This window comes from Ctenocephalides felis, unplaced genomic scaffold (assembly GCF_003426905.1).
Source record: "Ctenocephalides felis isolate EL2017-DRISC unplaced genomic scaffold, ASM342690v1 CF-g0.4_SCAFFOLD_03571, whole genome shotgun sequence".
NCBI lineage: Eukaryota > Metazoa > Arthropoda > Insecta > Siphonaptera > Pulicidae > Ctenocephalides > Ctenocephalides felis.
In genome coordinates this window covers 1,410,666-1,426,459 of record NW_020539725.1, presented here as the reverse complement: position 1 = coordinate 1,426,459, position 15,794 = coordinate 1,410,666, and the positions used below count along the sequence as shown (strand labels likewise).

General features: G+C 29.7%; 1 protein-coding gene across 2 annotated transcripts in view; it reads right to left on the bottom strand.

Annotated features, from left to right (window-relative positions):
- Window positions 1-1,329: 1,329 nt before the first annotated feature.
- Window positions 1,330-15,794, bottom strand: part of LOC113386998 (spastin) — a 145,405-nt gene continuing 130,940 nt past the window's right edge. The window contains exons 9-10 of one of the 2 annotated variants that reach the window (XM_026624756.1): window positions 13,372-13,522; window positions 1,330-1,380 (exon numbers count right to left, since the gene is read on the bottom strand). In XM_026624756.1, the coding sequence (XP_026480541.1) occupies window positions 13,425-13,522 (98 nt within the window). In that variant the 3' untranslated portion in view covers window positions 1,330-1,380; window positions 13,372-13,424. Of the gene's footprint in view, window positions 1,381-13,371; window positions 13,523-14,135; window positions 14,433-15,794 lie in introns of those variants that run through there. The other variant, XM_026624755.1, reaches the window with a different exon arrangement.

Here is a 15,794-nt window from a genome sequence, read left to right as displayed (position 1 = left end):
TTTTTCATTAGATCTCCGAAACCGCTAGACCTGCCTTCATGAAAAATTGATCAGTTCTTCATAATTGTCAATACAAGTAAAATGTTTTTTGAATTATAAAAATCGGACGCTCCGTTCTCTTAAAAACTGAGTTACCGTTTTTGGCTCAATTTTGCCCCATATCTTCGGAACGGCTAGACCTGCCTTTGCCAAAAACTAATCAGCACGTCTCCTTATCAATACGAATCGAATGTTTTTTGAATTATTCAAATCGGTTGATCCGTGTTCCCGAAATCGTAGACGAAAATTTGTATCCGAATACACATACATACACACACACATACATCCATTTTTTCTAAGGTATGCCAAAATATTCAGAAACCTTTGAAACGTCGAGAAAATTTGAAACGTCGTCGAGAAAACGAGGCAAAAATTTTCATTTTCGATTTTTTTGCGATTACTATAACTTGCCCTACGGGAAGTTAAAAAAACTCTTTCCCTTTATTTAGAAAAAAATTCTTGTGAAAACAATATGCAATCATAAAAACGGAAAGTTGACCAATAGCGTTATCACGGTATGTGATAATTGTGCCATTTTCCTTATACACACGGAAGTGTGCATAAAACGCGCGAGGGGTTAAAATTACACATTTGAATTATACAAGTATTTTGTTTTATTCATAACCTGTTAACTTCCAGAACCTAAACTAATAAGTTTTTTAAGTTCACTAACGCAACGATATAAAAATGTAATTTTACACATATTAACGGATTAACGATTAACGTTAACTTGCGTTAATTCTTCCGAAATGTAACGCTTTAACGTTTAACGAAGTTAACTTTTTTTGTAGCGGATTAACGATTAACGAAGTTAACTATTTGATTAACGGTGCCCAGCTATGTATATATATATATATATATGCATTTATTCATTTGTTTTCTATTTCAGGAGAGAAAATCAACCATAAACTAGGATTGAATGCCGAATTAATTATATTTTTAATATTGTAAAATAAGTTATTTTGAATTAAAGTTGTATATATTAAATTTTGTTATAAATTTATCTCAGGATTTTGTTATTTTGTAATAAAAGTTTACTTTGTGAAATTGTGTTCTTTTATTTTATTTTTAATCCAAATTTATTTTTCATCTAAAAAGTAAAAAACAATTCCATAATTAAATCCTATTCATGTCCGGAATATTCCGCGCGGGATATCCTAGAGAACGTCCCGTAGGTGCGACATATTAACATGTTTCGGATAAAGTCAGGATAAGCAGGATATCCGTAAGGCTATAGCAGGGACAATGAATGTCCGCGCGTGGATATCCTGTGGACATTTTCCAGGATGTCTTGTGTTGTCTGGGATACGTTTCGGGTCTCGATTTGACCCATCTCCAGTGCTACAATTAAATATTTTAGGGTTACAATTTAAAACAATATAAAAAATACATAATTACAGACAAATATAAATAAAAACATGTAAAAAAGCATAAATCTAACCAATTTAATAAATTTGTTTTATAACTAATATATATTGTGAATATATGAGAAATAAACATAGAATAAACAAATGTAAGGAAACTCACCATACAAATAAATTTGAAAAAAAAAACACAAAAATACACGAAATTGCACGAAAAAATTATGGAACAACAAACTGATAAAACGTTGAGTTTTAAATTAATTTTAATTAATTTTTAATCATTCTGGATTTAGTACACAAAAAAGTAGATATAATCTGAAAGCGTATAAAATACATCGATTTTAAGTTTATTTAGAAAATCGAGACGATCATAATCAAATATTTTTAAATTCTCAATTATTTTTAACGTATGTTTCTCAATTATTTTAATATTATATATTTTAATACTATATTTGGGTTTTGAAACATCTAACTTATTTATTGTGCAATGCAATCAATTTTTAAACATAACACTCGTATTTTATGTTTTAAATTAAATTTTATTTTAATTTATTTTCATTATTTGCAATATTCAAAATTGCATCGTAAACTTCTCCAAAGGTATTAAGGACCGAATTGTATTCAGCTTTACTTTCCCATCAGATTGAAAGTATCAGATTGTTGTTTTAAAGTTAAACTTTTAGCGTATTTTTAAAGTATTGTCCAACGATTAGTAAAAGATGTAAAGAAATTACATATTCCTTTAACTATACTGAAACAAACAAATTATATTTGTATCTGTATTATTTCTGCATAGTTAATAATTAAATTGTTTATAACTAGTGGGGTGTATGGCATGGTGCTTTAAGGCAAATTACTGGAACTTCCCGTACAGTAACGAAATGTTCGAGGAATATTAAATGTTTTCAAATAGATTATTATAAATATTGTAACATTGTCTAATATATATATGAATTATGTAAACTGAATTGCAAAGTTAATTAAAAATTAAATCTAAATTATTTTCGATATACAAAAAAAAACTAAAACACTCTTTGCTCCGTATCTCCGTAACGGCTGGACCTGCCTTTGCCAATAGAGAGCACATCTACCTATCAATAGGAATCGAATATATTTTGAACCATTCAAATCGGTTGATCCGTGCGCCCGAAAACGTGGACGAAAAATTAAATCCATACATACATACACACATCCATTTTTTCTGAGGTATGCCAAAATGTTCAGAAGTTAAAAAAAGCTTAAAGATTTTTGTTCCTAAGTACATTTTGCTTCCATTTTTCATATTTGTTCCATAAACCTAACCACGCATGTGTTCAACGGTCAAAGTTCATCAGATGTAAAACATTTGCAACAAAAATAAAAGTTACAATTAAATTTTTCGGAATAAACAAGCCATTTTCTAAGCACTGACTACCCATTTCCCATTTTTTCTTTTATAATTAGTACATATTTCTTTAACAAGTTCCATTTCAACTAAATCAGCTCGCCATTTTTCACCATTAACGCAAAATAATTAATTTAAACTTTCGTAGGTTTGCTCTTACGAGATTAAGCACTAAATAATTTCTTTTTCGGTCCCACGTTAATTTCAAACGAAGAAAATATTAATAAGTGCATTAAACAATAAGCAGAACAATAATTCTCAAATTTACAGAGTTATTATTTGGTTAATTGTTTCTATTGTTCACATTGCAAACTGAATATGCTTTTTGTGTCTCATATTTAAGTTGGATTGTTTATTATAATCTATTAAGCATTCTAGATATTATATTAAAAAGAAACATATAAATAATATATAATAATTTCATTTTCAAATCAAATTTTGGCGCCCCCGAAGGCGTGCACCCGCATTTTTTGCATGCATTGCATTCAAGGTAGGACCGGCCCTGTATATATATACCATATACTAGCAAACCCGACGAACTCCGTATCGCCACCAGATGGTTTCGTGAGAAAGATGAAGAATTTTTTTGTTTGTTTTATATTTGAAAAGGAAAAATTTGATTTTATTACACAACAGTAATGAATTTATTTCGATTACAAAAATGAAGTGTTTTTTAATTGTAGTAAATGAAAGTAAATCCGCAAATTATCCGTTTCATTGAATTAGTAAACCACATTTTTTGTATTTTGGTCTGACGTTAACACAAACAAAGCGGATGGTTTCCAAACTCGTGAACAGGCAACGTATAACTACCCATGTGAAAAGCAATGATTTTCTAAATAATCTATTTGAAATTAATCCCGCAAACACTAAGCGATTGGCCTTGCGACTTGTTATTGCAAACGCAAGGCATATTGGAAATTGCAATTGTTTGAAGTCAAACGGAAGACCAGTTGAATGGTGAAATTCAGTGCGTTTACATCATTATTCTTTGCGGCAAGAATTGCTCGTTGACTTAACCAAGCATAATTCTGATAATCCTCACTAATGTCATTACTCGAATTTTTAATTACGGTGCGTGAAGTTCCAGCAATTTCCATTAAGGCACGATGCCATGCACCACTAATTTTCTAAGCTTAAACCTTGCGGAGCCCGAGACCTTTCCAACGAATGCAAAATTGTAGAAATCGGTTAGTGCGTTCTGGAGGATATCGTCAGGAAGGAAAACCCGACTTATTTTTATATATATGTAGATATATCTTATATATAAAAATGGATCGCAAAATGTGTTGGTAAGCGCATAGCTCAACAACGCCTGGACCAATTTGACCAATTATTTTTTTAAATGCTCATTGAAGTCCAAGGATGGTTCTTACGGCGAGAAAAAATCGAATAATTGCCGGACAAACCCTAAAAACAGCCCTTATCTTTTTTATTCGAGTAGGCAACGAAATTTGTAGAAAAAACAATGATCTATGTCAATACATTTTGTGTAGTTTTTGATAATCTAATTTTTAATATATTTATATAAACATGTAAATATCTTTCTATTAATGAACGAGCTATATTGGCAGCCAAAAACATTGATGTGAATGAATTAAATTTCAAAATTCAAGAACAAATTAGAGGTGAATCAGTTGATTCGGCAACTAACCAAGACGATCCACCGGAGTTTTTAAACTCGCAGGATTTACTAGGATTGTCACCTCACAATCTTCAATTAAAGGTTGGATCGGCAATTATAATGTTGCAAAATATCGACCACCGCGCCTTTGCAACGGTTGCAAATTCGAAGGTTAGCGATAAAAAAACTACCAAACAACGTGATGTTCTCGCACCGTGCATCCCAATGTTTCCGACTGATGTGACATTTATTTATTTATTTATTTAAATATATAGCCCACAGATTTCTCCAAGAGGACTCAAAAATACAATTATTTGACATAATGAATAACAATTAAAATATATACAAAATTACAATATATAGTTAGTAACATAAAATGCTAAGATAAAATTTTATATAATGCAGAATGTAACAATAATATTTATAAACAGAAAATAATGAGATATTTGAAAGAAAATAAAAAGATTAGCTTGTGCAGATGGAGATTATTTGATTAGGTGAAGTGTTGTGAATGTCTATTTCATTATTAATTAAGTTAAAGTTAGAGGACATTAGTAAAATTGGCGAATTTAAGAGAGAATTAGATTTAGGGGTAGGATAATTGAAAAATAATTGTGAACGCGAAGATAGCCTTGGAACATTAAAGGATAGTTGATTGAGAATAAGAGGACAGTCTATAGAATTATTGCAAAGCTTAAATAAGAACATAATTGTACAGATAAATCGACGTGAGGCAAGGGAAGGAATACCAAATTCTTTTAGTAAAGTGTTGTGGTCAAAGCCACGTTCAGGGTAAATTTTATATGTTTTATAATAAAGGTATTTCAGAAATTTTCGCTGAACCTTCTCTATCGCATCAGAGTTGTTGATATGATGAGGATACCAAATAATCGAACCGTATTCTAATTTTGAACGTACAATAGAATAGTACATGCAAAGAAGTGCATTGGTAGACTTAAATTGTTTACAATTTCTTAGTATCAAACCTAAAGATTGATGTGCTCTATTACAAATATCAGTAACATGATCTGTGAAAAACAAACCAGAATCAAATAGAACACCTAAATCGGAAATTTTATTACATCTATCAATGCTGGTGTTAGAAATTTTATAATCAAAAAGTATTGGAACGCGCTTATGTGTAAAACTAAGAATCTTGCACTTTGATATATTTAGATGTAATTTGTTATAGATACACCAAGATTGGAAAAGGTCAAGTTGAGACTGTAATAATAAGCAGTCATCAATAGAATTTATTTTGAGATATAGTTTCAGATCATCTGCAAATAATAAATGTGGACAGTTAATAGTATCAGAAATGTCATTAATAAAAATAATAAATAATAGTGGACCAAGAATGGATTCCTGAGGATCTCATGAACTAATATTTTCAATGTTGCTCAAGAATCCATTAAGAAAGACAAACTGCTTGCGATTATGATAATAAATATGACATTTGAGATTAAACGACTACAGTTTCCAGTACGTTTATGGTATCATTAAGTGTTTGTGGTATTAATTTGGAAAATCCATGTTTCTCACACGGAAAAAAGTATGTTGTCTGTTCCCATATTGGAAAACCATCAGATTTGTTTGTCTATGCGCCAGGTAGTCAAACAAAAAACATCGTTTATCACAAAGGACTACAATGAAAATTTAACTGAATTTTGAATTATGATTTGCATGATTAAAATTACTTACTTTTAAATGCTTATAGTGTTTTATTTAATTATTCTTAATTCACACCGAATTATTACCAGGGTGACGGTTCTGTTCGGGATAATTTTTTGCAAAGAATAGAAAAAAGGTAGGAACAAAACACCGCCACGTTACAAATTTTTTTGACAGGACAAAGTCTGTCGGGTCGGCTAGTATATATATATATATATATATATATATATATATATATATATTAGGGTGGTCCTTAAAATGGTCATTTTTGAATTTCCTAACTCCCAGGGGCTCAAATGGTTCCAAATAGATAAAAAACAATTCTCTGAAAGTTTTAGCTCTTAATATTGACGTTTAGATTAGAAGTTTTGTATGGAAATAGCATGGGAAAATTTTCAAAAATTTTAAAAATGTTTTTTAGATGTAATTTAGCAAACAAAAGAATGAATAAAACTTATTCATTTGTCGCTAAGTTGAACCTAAAACATTTTTTTTTAATTTTCAAAATTTTTTCCATGCTCTTTCCATACGAAGTTTGATTGAATTGCGCTCTATTTAAACGTTAATATTAACTAAGCTAAAACTTTCAGAGAATACTTTTTTATCTATTTGAAACCGTTTGAGCCCCTGGGAGCAAGGAAATTCGAAAATGACCATTTTAAGGACCACCCTTATATATATATATATATATATATATATATATATATATATATATATTCTTATATATAAAAATGGAGCTGTCTTTCAAATGTCCGAATAAAACTCGAAAACGGCTGAATGGATTTGGCCAGTCTTATCTTGAAAAATTCGTGCCAATCCAAAGATTGTCCAAAAGGTGAGATAATATTTCAAATCCGCGTAGAAACTTTACATTTTTAATTTGAAAATTTTTGGTGAACAGCACTTGATTCAAAATGGCTTCCCACACAATATTATTCAAATGACAGATGTATCGAGTATCGCCCCTAGACAATATACTAATGGTATCGCCTACTCATGTGTCAAATAGATGGTTGTCAATTTGGAACAGATTATGTGTTATTCTTTTAATTTTAAAATTTAATTATTTACATATTTTTAAATGTTAATAAAAATGCTTATTTTGATTTTATATGAGGTTTTTATTTAATTCTCAAGTGTTTGCTCACTGCCTATTTGTATTCTTTTATCAACAGCTTGAAATAATACTATTATTATTGATTGATTAAGGCTTGCTTATGAAAAAATAAATAAATAAATTTGTTTCAAACGCTGTGCTGTGCAAGTACTTATTGGTTTAATATGAATAATGTGTTACCATAACATTTTCTGAATTATATTATTATTGCATATAGGTTATTCAAATTGAGATCCTAAATTTGGAATTCATTGAAGGGGACACCATAGACAGCGATATGAATAAGAAAATTGGATTATAACACAGATAGTAATTTTAGAAATCATATTCATAAAAATCTCAATTACTTCCCGAACATACTATTTACAAGTCATGGTGATAACAAAGATGCCACTAATTTGGATACACGGTTGCAAAAAAGGAAAATCAAAATAAACACATTGAAATTTATGACAATATGTACTCATGTTGGAAATGTGCATATGTTCAATCAAATTCATAAAGGAGAAATGTTCATTTTATATAGCTATATAACAATTTGGGGTAAAACGTCAACATGTCTGTACGGATTGGGCTCAGTCTTAGTTGCATAATTTTATATTCATTAGTATTTATAAAATATTTTCTAGATTATATTATTATTTTATTTAGATTATTTAAATTAAAAACCTAAATTTGGAATCGATTAAAGGGGACATTTTGTCGAATAACTTATTCCCAGATATAACAGACCACTACTCAAATAAGAAGATTCGGTTGATAATATTACTTTGGAACACACATCTGTAAAAATGTCAATGCACATAATCACAAGTTCTCTGGAATAAAATATTTTGAAAATTGATTATAATGCTTGCATTCAATTAAATGTATGGATACAGTTCGGGTACTAGAACAAGTATAGCAGAAAAATGAGTACAATTCTGAAGGTATTCCTTTCAAAAGATATGTCAAAATCCATGCATTTTAGACACAGTCAGGTATCGTGCATGTTTTATTGAATCACTCTACAAATTGAAAAAGATGAAGAACTTCAACAATCATTGGATAATGCAATGTAAAATATAATTTAATAATGGTTATTTTCCACTAATTTTGAAGAATAAACTGGAAAATTTTTCTATGAATTTATCGAAGAATGGATAGTAATATATGAAGATCTGGGGTTAATAAGATTCACCACCAATATCTTAAAAAGTAGTAAAGTTTAACATTGTTCAACAACAATATTTGAAAGTAGAGGGGAAAAGATGTATAACCAGCTATAACCTTGATTCTTATAACTTTGCTATCAGGAGATAAACGGTAATCTTTGAAAATCCATAACAAAAGTATTTCCTTTTGTTGTTAGTTTTTTGGGTTGTGAGCACTGTGATTTAGTTCACGAGACCTTAATGTAAATTTTAACTATTTAATTGTTTTATAAAATGTAATGTTAATTTTGAGTGAGATTCAACACTTTAAAAACTTACATCTGTGTGGGGCAAAAATGACCAACTGAACATTGACCACGGATAAAGATTAAAAAAGACTTGGATTGAATTATACCATATTTTTATAGAAAGTGTATAAAACTTCCAGCTTGATTGTATTAACAAAATATGGTCAAACAAATATTGTTATTATGAATTATATAATTTATTATTATACAAGTAAACTTTGAAGTTTATTGTGTTTATAATACCTCATTGTCTGTACCATTCAAACTATACATCCTACCACTCCTAAAATAAAGTATTCTTTTTTTATATTCTTTAGAAGTTGCTTAGAAATACCTAACTTAGCAAAACAACGTTTGCCGGGTCAGCTAGTATATATATATATATATATATATATATATATATATATATATATATATATATATATATGTATGTATAAAGTGATACATTTTTCGTCCATGTTTTAGCCCGCAATTCTGAATCGATTTTGGTTGGGAATCGTGCTGATTAGTTTTTGGTAGAGAACGGCCGGGCCGTTTTCTTGTATAGAGTGTTGAAAAAAAATTTATTTGACGATTTTTATGATTTTTTTTGACGGTAGATACCATAGTCTTATAGATCACACTAAAATATTACGCCCCTACGACAAGTCGTTTAACTTTAAAAATTCTTCAAAGTTTGCAAAAATTAGTTTTGTTTTTTCGGCGTTTGTCAAAATTTAAACTTTCATCGACGTTTGCTTGAAAACGCTTCTGAACAGATTTCAAAAATTTAAAAGCCAATCGATGTATTTCGATGTGGATTATCTTTTCTCAGTTTTGTGCGACGATAGGCTGAGTAGTTTCTTTGTAACTAGCAGAAAAATGAGAGTTTTTTCGTTCACGTTTCTAGCTCTCAATTCTGATTAGACTTTAAAAAATCAAAAACCATTCGAAAGATGTTGGTTGGAAATGATACTGATTAATTTTAAGTTAAAATCTGCCAGGCCGTAAATTTTTTGAAATTAACTATTGGAATTTTTTTTTGCCGATTTTTATGAATCTTTTTTTGGCATTTCATATCATGGTCTTATAGAACTTATTGAAATATTACGGCTCTACAACAAGCAGGGCCGTGCCAGGGTATGTGGCCTGCGTGCGAGCATTTTTTTGCCGCCCTTGAAAACACCATAATAGGAAAATATCAAATATGACATCACAAAAAAATTCGACTTGTAATTTTTGTTTTCTCTACTTTTCTAGTCATTCTGAATCGTTTGAGACCAAATTTGAAAAATAGTTTGTATTTGAGCCGATTTTTGACTTTTAGCCAATAATTTCTCAGAAAAGCGGCTAAATCGATTTCAAAAATTTAAAAGCCATTTAATGTAAATAGATAACGACTACCGCCTGTTAGTTTTGTGCAACAATCGGCCAAGCCGTTTCTAATCAACAGAAAAGTGTACAAATTTTCGTACACGTTTTAGCCAAAAATCCTGCATCGTTTTTAAAAATTCAGAAACTGTTTGAAAGATATCATTTGATAATTGTGCTGATTAGTTTAAAAGATCGGTCAGATCGTTTCTTCATATTTAATTGTTAAATATTTTTTTACGACGATAATCATAAAACTTTTTTGCAAAAGAGATCATGATCTCAAATATAACTTAATATTTCGACCTTACGACAAGTCGTTTAATTTTCAAAATTTTATTATAGTTTGAAAAAATGAGCAGCACTATTTTACGTGAGGCAAAATTTCATCTTTAGTCGACGTTTTCTGAGAAATGCGCAATCCTATTTGAAAATTCGATAGCATTTGATAAGCACTTGTGCTGGTTAATTTTGCCTCACGATCGACCGAGCCGTTTCTTTAAAATTGAAAAAGTGTCAAATTTTTCGTCCACGTTATAGCCTAAATTCGCGAATCAATTTTGAAAATTCAAAAACCATTACAAAGGTACTGTTTAAGAATCGGGCTGATTAGTTTTTGTCAATGATCGGTCGTATCTCAGTTATAGATTAACATTTTTTTTTGGCGATTTTGGATCCTGTTCTTAATGAACATACTACACGTTTATTTCTTGTTCAATAATATTTAATTTTTAAAATATTTATAAAAAATAACTAACATGTTTAGAAAATTTGTACAAAATTGAAGATGCAATAGTTTTTGAAATTGCAACGCACTCATGAAGTAATATATTTTTTATAATTAAGTCGATTATTCACACATGTTGAGAAATTTTTGCATCATGCTTTAAGGCAAAGTTGCCCCTAACACCAAGTTTATACACTTATTAATGATTCGATCTCGCTTCTAATACGGCCGCCTTCGGCTGATTTTTACTACGGTCGCCTTTTAACTCAGCGGATTTTCAATACGGGCGCGAATGAATTCAGCGGACTTTTAGTTTGGCCGCCTCTTAATCCAGCGGTCTTTCAATTTGGCCGCCTTTTAATTCAGCGGACTTGTAATGCAACCGCTTATTATTACGGCCGCTATTCGTTATGGCCGCCTTTAAATTAGTTTTTTTTGATTTGGCCGCCTCTCGGCCGCCCCAAAAGGCGGCCGCCTGCGTGCGGTGCACGCACTGCACGCTGCCTATGCAGGCACGGCCCTGACAACAAGTAATTTAATTTCAGCAATTCATCAAAGTTTAAAAAAATATTTATATGTATATGTATTTACCGGGATGCTTCAAATATGTTTTACAATATGCGTAGTACATCTTAATACTTTTATTTGTGTGTACATATATGTATATATGTATACTTTTGTGCATGTATACATATTCTTCGCATATTTTTTCCATATATTTTTTCATATTTTATAAGGGATCCTATGTTAAATCCTCTATTACATTATTTTCATCGAAAATATTTTACTTATTGATTACAGCTTAAATCCACAAGCTATATTTTCCATATCCCTACTTTTTTTTATTGAAAATATAAATTTTATACATCTCATACAGACGGAAGTGTCTGGTATGAAATATCGTACAAATCATCTATAGTATAGATAATAATATATATATATATATATATATATATATATATATATGTGTGTGTGTATACTAGCTGCCCCGGCAAACGTTGTTTTGATAAGTATTAAGTAAAAAATTGTAAATAATACTACTGAGCTTATACAAAATTTACAAGTTTCTGCGAGGAGAGATAGAAAATGAATTAAGTATTTCTTCTTTGACATGCTTTTCGAAAAGTTTCAAGTAACATTCGATGAATTAAAGTAAATTTAATAAAATGTAGGCACCAATTTGACTTTGAGCAAACTTTGACTTTTATTATGTGTTATCAAAGATTACCGTTTATCTCCCGATAGCAATGTCATGAGACTCAAGGTTATATCTGATTATACATCTTTTTATCTCTACTTTCAAATATTGTTGTTAAACAATGCTTAACTTTACTGGTTTTTGACACATCGGTGGTGGACATTTTTAACTCCGGACCTTCATATATTACTGTCTATTTTTCGATATATTCTGGGAAATTATAACTGGAAAAATGTTATTTGGCAAAATGTCTCTTTGATCGATACCAAATTTAGGTTCTGAATTTAAATAACATAAATAAGCTAGAAAGTCTTTTATAAATACCAATGAGTATATAATTATACAAATGAGATCTTTCAGAGCACCGTGTTTGAGAAAAATATGCCAAAAAAGTGTATTTTCATATTAACATTTCAAAAAAGTTGATATTTTGAGTTTTTACTAACACTTGCGATGTGTTTAATAACGTTTTTGTGTATGAATAAAACTACAAACATAACTACATACTACAATTTAATCATAATTAAATAATATTCACGTAAAACATCCTATCAAACGTAATTGAACATCATCTGTCAAAAACGCTTGACATTTGCCACCGTCCATTGTTTTATTTAAATTACGCCTCTACAAAAAATTTCAAATTAAAAATGTGAAGATTCTACGCGATTTTGAAATAATATCTCACCTTTCCGGCTATCTCTGGGTTGGCACGACTTTTTCAAGACTAAGACTATCCAAATCGAGATCGAGAGCTCCATTTTTATATATAAGACTAGCTGACTCGTCAAACGTTGTTTTGCTAAGTAGGTTATTTCTAAACAATTTCTAGAGTTTAAAAAATGAATACTTTATTTTAGGAGTGTAAGGATGAGTAGGGTATTTCTAAACAATGAGGTATTATAAACACAATAAACCCCAAAGTCTACTTGTATAATAATGAATTATGTAATTCATAATAACAATATTCGTTTGTCCATATTTTGTTATTACAATCAAACTGGAAGTTTTATACACTTTCTATAAAAATATGGTATAATTCAATCCAAGTCTTTTTTAGTCTTTAGCCATGGTCAATGTTCAGTTGGTTATTTTTGTCCCACACAGATGTAAGTTTTTTAAGTGGTTATATAAAGAAAACTGTTGAATCCCACTCGAAATCAACATCACATTTTATGAAACAATTAAATAGCGTATAGTTACAATTTATAATAAGGTCTCGTAAACTAACAACAAAAGGAAATAGTTTCGTTAAGGATTTTCAAAGATTACGGTTTATCTCCCGATAGCAAAGTCACAAGAATCAAGGTTATAGCTGGTAATACTTACTTTGCTAAAACCATACTGATTGTGTGCTAGGAGTGGGTCAACTACAGCATCTATTCTTTGGTCAATGGGCAAATTGGTGAATTGACTGGCTTTTGAGGCGAGACATTGCAGTCTTATAGAACCTTACCCATGGGTTTTCGACTTCACCCAGAAGTTCTTTCCAGCACCTAGAGTAGAATCTTAATAATAATTAGGGTCTGGCTTGAAAACCCAATGTCGAGAATCGGCAGGTTGTATAGCTCTTTTCACAATAGTATTTAAGTTCTCCTGGAGATACTCTGTGGGAAAATAATAGAATAAACAAATAAATAAATCAATTGGCAAGATGTCAAACAAAGATTCTAATTTTTACAAGAAAAATAATATTATTATATTATTAATGTACTGATTGAACACAATAAAATTCTATCAACAGTGTTTCGAAATCAAAAATTATATCTCAACAGTTAACATGACCTTAGCATGCTATTAGTACCAATACAAATACTAAAGAATACATAAAATATTTGATAAGATTTTTAATTCAAAATTAAGTTAAATTTATTATAGTAATAATTATAAAAAGTATAACAATTTTTTAAGCCATCCAATATAAATAAATAATTAATTAAATTATCTTATCTATTACTATATCTATATCTGCAAGTAAAATATCCGCTTATGAAATAAAATCTATAACAAAAATCACAAATCAAACAAAATATTTTATGTCGAAAAACGAGTCTTATTACAGATCTTATAACAATACACACTATACCAATAATTTACTAATGATAAGTTGAATCTAGAAATAATAATAATAGTTATTTCTCTTATAAAATGATATTAAAATGATTTTTATGACACACAACTACAATTAATCAATACAAAAAGTTGAACATTATTACTAACCTCTCCGCAATTAATCACACTCAAGTAATCACAAAAAAATGAACACCGCAAATAATCACAAAAAAATAACTTAATTCATTAACATATTAATTTTTAAAAAAGAATAAAATGGTATAAATTAGATTTTTAGTGATCACAAACTAACGTCTCCATATTCTTGGGACCACTTCTCATATCTATAAATGCTATTCGATGCAACGGATTTGCGGATACGTTTCACTGATTCCAGAAAGTCGTTTATCGTGATGTTTCGAACAGCACCAGGATGCAAACGCCTAACCTCATCAAGATTCAATTCTTAACATGAAAAAAAAAGTTTATATAGCTTATATAAAATGCACAATATTATATATATATATATATATATATATATATATATATTGTTCTGTAATAACATGATCGTACGTGTTTTTAATAAAAATATGAATTTATTCTTCAATGTTAATTAAAGTCCAAGATCTTTGCATGAACGCGGAAGCACGCCATCCCGGGAATTTGTCACGTCCAATACATAATATATAGAGTCAGAATTATTTGTATAAACTAGTGATGTCTTAGGCAAGAGTCTAGCCAAGTGATGTCTTAGGCAAGAGTCTAGCCGAGTGATGTCTTAGACAAGAGTCTAGCCAAGTGATAATGTCTTAAGAGTAGTCTTAGAATATCATAAGTGGAGATTATATCTATTAATTAAAAGAAATAAATACAGTGTTTAATACTACAAGTGGATTTTTATATTGGAAACCAGAAGTTTGTCTCTTCCAGCCAATACCTTACTGAAAGGACCCATTATTCTTATTTAAAAATTATTTTTTTTTTAAGATTTTATTTGTTAATTAGAATATAAATAATATTTTGTCAATTTGAATATTTTTTTGTATTAGGATTTTGGTTGTACTTGGGTAAAGTTTTTGTAACAATGGGCAGTTCGATTATTGTTCACAACACTATTATTTTGTTGACTTCATATAACCATCAAGGTTAAGTTCAAGCAAATATTGTTAACTAAGCATTTTTAACAAAAACAATTACGAGCATTGCCAGGTCCAAATTTCATAACAGAAATATTTCAAAGTAAAATAATTGTAAAGATTAGTAACAAAGTCATCAAGTAATAATATAAAAGACTCAGAAAGTAATATTGAAAAGTTAGTGACTCTAGTTAATGACTTTGAGTATCCTATCAAGAGTAAATTTACATCTGTTGATCTTTTTATAACGTCGCGATTTTTAATGTGGCTTTAAATGCCAGTATAAAGGCGAAATGCCTAAAGGATTTAGTGTAGCCATTGTGCCACTTTTCAGGCGATAGTGCCAATCCTTCATTTCAGATAGCCTAATATTAAATTGTTCAACAGAAACAATAGGTATCTGACAAATAAATAATTAATCAGGGTAGGAAAAACCCGAATGGAGACTCGTAAGGTTAGTGAAAACCGCGAGATCTTAAATATATTTGACGTAATTTTGATGACTTCTAAGAGACTCATGAATCCGCGGGAACGAGTCAATAAAATCTTTCAAATAAATTTATTTCGTTATTATCATTTTAGGACCAAAACACGCTCGTTGATTTTGTCGATATTATTAAATATTGCATGAGAATAAATTCCAACTATTAATGTTGAGTATAGAAATAATTTTGAAATATTACATAAGAAT